Genomic DNA, 5,787 nt, shown 5'->3' with positions numbered 1-5,787 from the left:
AATACATTAAAATCAACTTTGAGTATTCCTACTGGATATCAAGTAGATTTTGCAGTTCCAAACTCAATTAGAACGCTTTTAGGTTTTGATTATCAAATATATTCATCTGGATATCGTGAATCAGAAAATATTGTAAATATATTAAAAGTGAATAGTATTCGTATTACGTCTGATATATTAGGTTCAACTTATTTAGACGGACAAACATCTAATATTGCATATTCATTTTTTCCAGATGTAGGCCCTGAATATAAAATTGTTGAAAAGCCAACTAATTTAATTTACTTAAAAGTAATTATGAAGCAAATTTCTCAAATGGTAACTAAAATAACGGATCAAGATGGAAATTTATTGAATTTACGAGGAGAAAAAATAGATATTAGATTTCATATAAGGGAGAGACAAGATTCTATCCTTGAAAGAACATTTACAAATACTAATAGTAAATTTTTTCGTAAGTTATAATTTTTTTTTCGTGAGTTATAAAAATGACTAATTACACTAATATTAAAGTGAATATTTCAGAAGGGCAATTGAAAAAAATTAAAAAAGCAGTTAGTAATGAACTCAATGCTAGTATCAAATTATCGTATGAAGATCTAAATGGTGAGCATGTATTAGCTGTAACAAAAAGACAATTGAATAAAATTAAAAGTGCATATAAAATTGGTACTGAAGTTGCTATTAATTTAAGTAAAGCTCAACTTATACACAATTCTAAAATAGAAGGAGGATTTCTTGGAGCACTTTTACCTTTTCTAACATCAGCTGGTAGCTTTTTAGCATCAAAAGTTATACCATCACTCGCAACAGGCCTACTTACAGGAGTAGGTGCTGCAACTGGAAACAATTTAATTAATAAAATTGCTGGAAATGGTATTTCTAAAACATTATATACTAAGATGAATGATAAAGGAATTAAATTTACTAAATTAGGAAAAGGTTTCTATCTATCACCATGGAATAAAGGAGGAAATTTAGGAGATGGTTTATACTTGAATAGTGGTAATGGATATGAAAAGACTGGTAAAGGTCTATTATTAGGTCCTAATTCACCATTTGCTAATATTCCATTTTTAAATTTAATTTTTTAGGTCCTTCGGACTCATGCGGAGTAGGTCTTTCAGACTCATGCGGAGTAGGTCCTTCGGACTCATGCGGAGTAGGTCTTTTAGACTCATGAAAAATATTAACATATATAAAATAAATTTTTATATATGTAAAAACATGAGATATCCAATACATAAATTTATAAATAAGATACTCATGGTTGATACTTATGCATCTAATTCACATTTTAAATTTAATGAAAAATTAGATCATCCTTCAGTATTAATAAATGGTACAAAATGTGAAATATTTGCACAGCAGGATATTAAATTAGATTTTATGTCTCAAAAAAGTATTTCATTAAAAATAGGTATTGAAATTAATGGAAATAGTGTTGCATTAGTTTCACTTAAAAATGAACTTAAATTAAAATTGCTATGTTTACAAAATTCTGTTATATCAGAGTCTGTAGATGATATAGTTATTATCATTAAAAATAATTCATTTGAAGATGTAACAATTAATAAAGGAGATTTATGAGATGTAACAATTAATAAAGGAGAGTTTATGCTTTATTAATTTATTATAAATTTTTTTTATTTCCTTTATAAAAATTGAGTATTCAGCTAAATCTAATATAGATATATATCCGACTTTACCAAGCGAATATACTGAATTAGAAACTCAAGTAAGTGCTACTGTATACCGTTTGAATAAAATAAGTGAAATTCAAAAAGAAATTGAAATGGAAAGAGAAAAAAGATCTACATTAAGTAAAAAGTATAATAAAGCAATAAAAATAATTTCAGCAGTTGATGTTGCATTAATTGGAGGTACAATGGCACTTGGAACTGTTGGTATTGGTTTTTTAGCTACAATAGTAGCAGCACCAATAGCTATTGCATGTGAAGGAGCAGCATTAGCAATTGGAGCTCTTTCATTGATAGGAGGTCAAGTAAATAAAAAATTAAGTTTAAAGGCACAAAAACATGAAAGTATTAAAATACTTGCAAATTCAAAATTAAATACAATAATGGATCATATTTCTAAAGCTTTAGTAGACGGGAAAATAGATGATAAAGAATTTGAGCTGATACTTAGCGAATTTGAAAAATTTAAAGTGATGCTTGAAGATATTAGATCAAAAATTAAAAAAGATATTGATGAACAAACTAAAATATCGTTGATTAATCAAGGAAGAGAGGAGGCAATTAATCTATTACAAATGAGATTTAATAAATCTGAAAATATTAATAAGATAAAATAACTTAAGTAAATTCTTTCTTGTTATTAAAAATATGTTTTAATTTTACCCTTTCTTTTTAGAATATAGCAAGCGTGAAAACGATTTGAATAAAAAAAGGTATTTAGAAAAATTAGCATTTGGAGAAGCAGGCTTTATAAGAAATAAGATGCTAATTACTGATCAAGGCAGCTTTAAAATACCTACTCAGTATAGTGATGAAGCTAGAGATAAGCTATATTATCTTATTCAGTTTAAATATCATAAAGATTATCTTAATGTTGAAAATAAGATTAAAGAATCATATAAAGAATGGAAAAATATTAGAAAGAAAGAAAAATGTAGATTAGTTGATAGATATGTATATAATTTAGATTGTAATCTTAAAGAAAAAAAATGTACAAGAAGCAAAATATTGTCTGATTTAATAATTAATTCAATAGAAGATATTGATATTAATTATAGTGATTTTGAAATTTTTCTTAAATATATAAAAATGTCGTTGTTTAAATTTACAGATCCTGATAAAAGAGATCAACTTGTAAAAGAATTCATTTATCTTAAGAAAAAAGTACAACAAGATAATATTGCTGAAAAGGTGGGTGACTATAACCTACAGATGGATTTATCAAAGTTATATAGACCCTTAATTGATAGTCAATCTGGAATAAATAATAGTATATCTAATTTGAAAGATCAATTAGCACTCACTTTTTCAAATCCTGAAAAAGATCTTGCTATGCTTCGCATGGGTCCTTCGGACCTACTTCCTATTGATAAAGGGTCTGAAGTTCCTGAAAGATCAAATATTTTAAATTTTGGAAAAATTGCAACAAATTATCTTAGATTGTATACAAAAAGTAAAAAGGCTACAGATCCTACATTTGGGATACATTCAAAAGGAGATGAACTATATATTGGTAAAAAGCCAATTACAATTAATAATGATGATATAACTGTTGATGGAAAGAAATATGAGGGTACACCAGGCCTTTGGGAATTAGTAACAAAGTTTAAACCTGATAAAGAGGTATATAGTACTGAAGATCTTAAAAATTATAGAGAAATATTAATAAATACAGATGCTCTTATTACTGATAAAGGTAAAGTAAGATCATCTAGAAGTGAAAAATATAATGAATTAATATCTCCAATTTGGAAAGATATAAGAACTCCTATATTATCAAAGAGAAAACTTGAATATGGAACTGGAGTTAAAAGAACAAGAATACAAACTGTAATTCTTCCTAGTGATCCTAATGCTCTAGTTGAGATGCTTGAGTTACGTATAGCTGCATGGGAAGCAGGTAATAGTTCATCAAGAAATAAAGCTGTTGCAATTAGCGATGAATTATTAAGACAAGGTGTATTAAGTAAGGGTAGGTATGAAGCAATACAAAATACTCTTGCAATATAAAATTTTTTTTTCCCTAATTGAAAATGATCATTGTTCAAAATAAAAGATTTGTGAAAAAACATGTTATTGGTGGTAGTGGATTTTTTGATACTTTAAGAGAAATGTTTAGACGAGCAGCAGCATCAAATGTAACAAAAGTATCATCAGCTATGCTTAAAAAGTTAGCAGCTACTGATTTAGGAAAAACTGCAGTAACTGCTGCTAAATCAGCAGGAAAAGAGCTATCTATATCAGCAATAGAAGCTGCTAAAAATGCTACAATTGAAAAAGGAAATAAATTAATTAATAAAGTAGCTCCAAAAGTAAATCTTAGCAAAAAAAGTGAGGATATATTATCAAAATTAGCAAAGTCAGGAGATGAAGCAGTAACAAATTTAAATAATATAATTAATGGAAATGGGGTAAAGCTATCGCGTAAGAATGCTATTAGAATAGAGGATATAGTTAAAAAAGGGAGAGGCCTTCGGAGTATATAAAAAATTTTTTTTTTCTATTATATAAAAAATGACAACTTCTCAATCAATTTTAAATATTACAGAAACACCAATTGTAGATGAATCAATTGAAAAATATTATTATCAAGATTATGATCCAGCATCTCGACCTAATCTAAATAATACTGGAAATATTATAATAAATATTGAACAATCCGGTTTATATTCGGTACCCTCTGATGCCTATCTGTTGTTTGAAGGAAGACTTCTTAAAACTGATAATACAGCTTATGCTAATGCAGATGCAGTAGCTCTTACAAATAACGGCATTATGTATCTATTAAGTCAAATAGCTTATCAATTATCTAATCAAGATATTGAAGTAGTTTTTAATCCTGGACAAGCAACTACAATGTTAGGGATGCTTAAATACCCGAACGATTATCAATTAGCTCAAGGGTTGAACCAATTATGGTATAAAGATTCAGCAACAACAGCAGTCATTGCAGAAAACACAGGATTTGCAGCAAGACAAGGATACTTGATTCAAAAACCAACTGCAAAAGGTACATTTTCATTTTGCGTACCTTTAAAGCATATCTTCGGATTCTGTGATGATTATGATAAAGTTATTTATGGATTTAAACATACAATAGTTCTTACTAGAAAATCTGATGATGATGCTATTTTTAGAGGAGCTACTGTAGCTGCTGGAAAAGTAGACCTCCAAAGAGTGACATTGTTTATGCCGCATGTACAACCAGCTCTAGCACAACAAAATGAACTTTTAAGTATTATAGCATCTAAAGCAACACTTCCAGTTGCTTTTAGAACTAGACAATGCGATAGTTTAGAAATTCCACAAACTCTATCCACTACTTGGAAACTTAGTGTAAAAACATTTAGTGAAAGACCAAGATATATTATTGTTGGATTTCAAACAAATAAAAATGGAGATCAAACAACTAATCCAGCCATATTCGATCATTGTGACTTGAAAAGTATTTACGTTATGCTAAGTTCTGATAAATATCCAGTAACTGATTATAGCTTATCATTTCCAAATCAACAATTCTCAAGAGCTTATAGAGATGCAGCTGTATTTAGTGAAAAATATTATGGAATGAACGAATTGATTACTAATAGTAACATACAACCTCTTGATTATAAAGATTTGTTCCCTATATTTGTTATTGATGTAAGTAATCAACCAGAAAGATATAAATTATCAGTAATAGATATACAAATTAAAATGAACTTTAATACAGCAGTTCCTCAATATACGTTAGGATATGCTGTAGTAATATCAGATAAATTAGTGAATTTTAAATCAGATGGAAGTAAATTAGACCTTATTATTAATTAAAAATTGATATAAGTATTTTTTTTTCTTTATATAATAAAATGTATTATACAAGGACAGCATTGCAAAATTTATTAAAAGAAAATAACATTTCACAAACATCTAAAAATTATGTCACATTATTAATGCTTGCTATAGATAATGGTTTGATTGATAAGGATGCGATCATGTCAAAAGCAACAGAATTAACTGATGTGAAAAGACCTATTGGAAGACCTAGATTAAATAAAGTAAAAGAAGTTCGTGAGAGAAAACCAGTAGGAAGACCTAAATTAAATAA

General features: G+C 27.8%; 1 protein-coding gene across 1 annotated transcript; it reads left to right on the top strand.

Annotated features, from left to right (window-relative positions):
- Positions 1-4,214: 4,214 nt before the first annotated feature.
- LOC136085630 (uncharacterized) lies at positions 4,215-5,510 on the top strand. The gene has a single exon (XM_065806954.1). It carries the CDS (start codon positions 4,215-4,217, stop codon positions 5,508-5,510), a length of 1,296 nt encoding a protein of 431 aa, XP_065663026.1.
- Positions 5,511-5,787: the final 277 nt, after the last annotated feature.

Source organism: Hydra vulgaris, chromosome 09 (genome assembly GCF_038396675.1).
Source record: "Hydra vulgaris chromosome 09, alternate assembly HydraT2T_AEP".
Classification (NCBI taxonomy): Eukaryota; Metazoa; Cnidaria; class Hydrozoa; order Anthoathecata; family Hydridae; genus Hydra; species Hydra vulgaris.
Note: the sequence above shows the minus strand (reverse complement) of the source record. Positions and strands in the feature narration are given on the sequence as shown.

Excerpts from the sequence above, each read along its gene's own strand:
- LOC136085630 (XM_065806954.1), top strand. The coding sequence starts at position 4,215 with ATGACAACTTCTCAATCAATTTTAAATATTACAGAAACACCAATTGTA.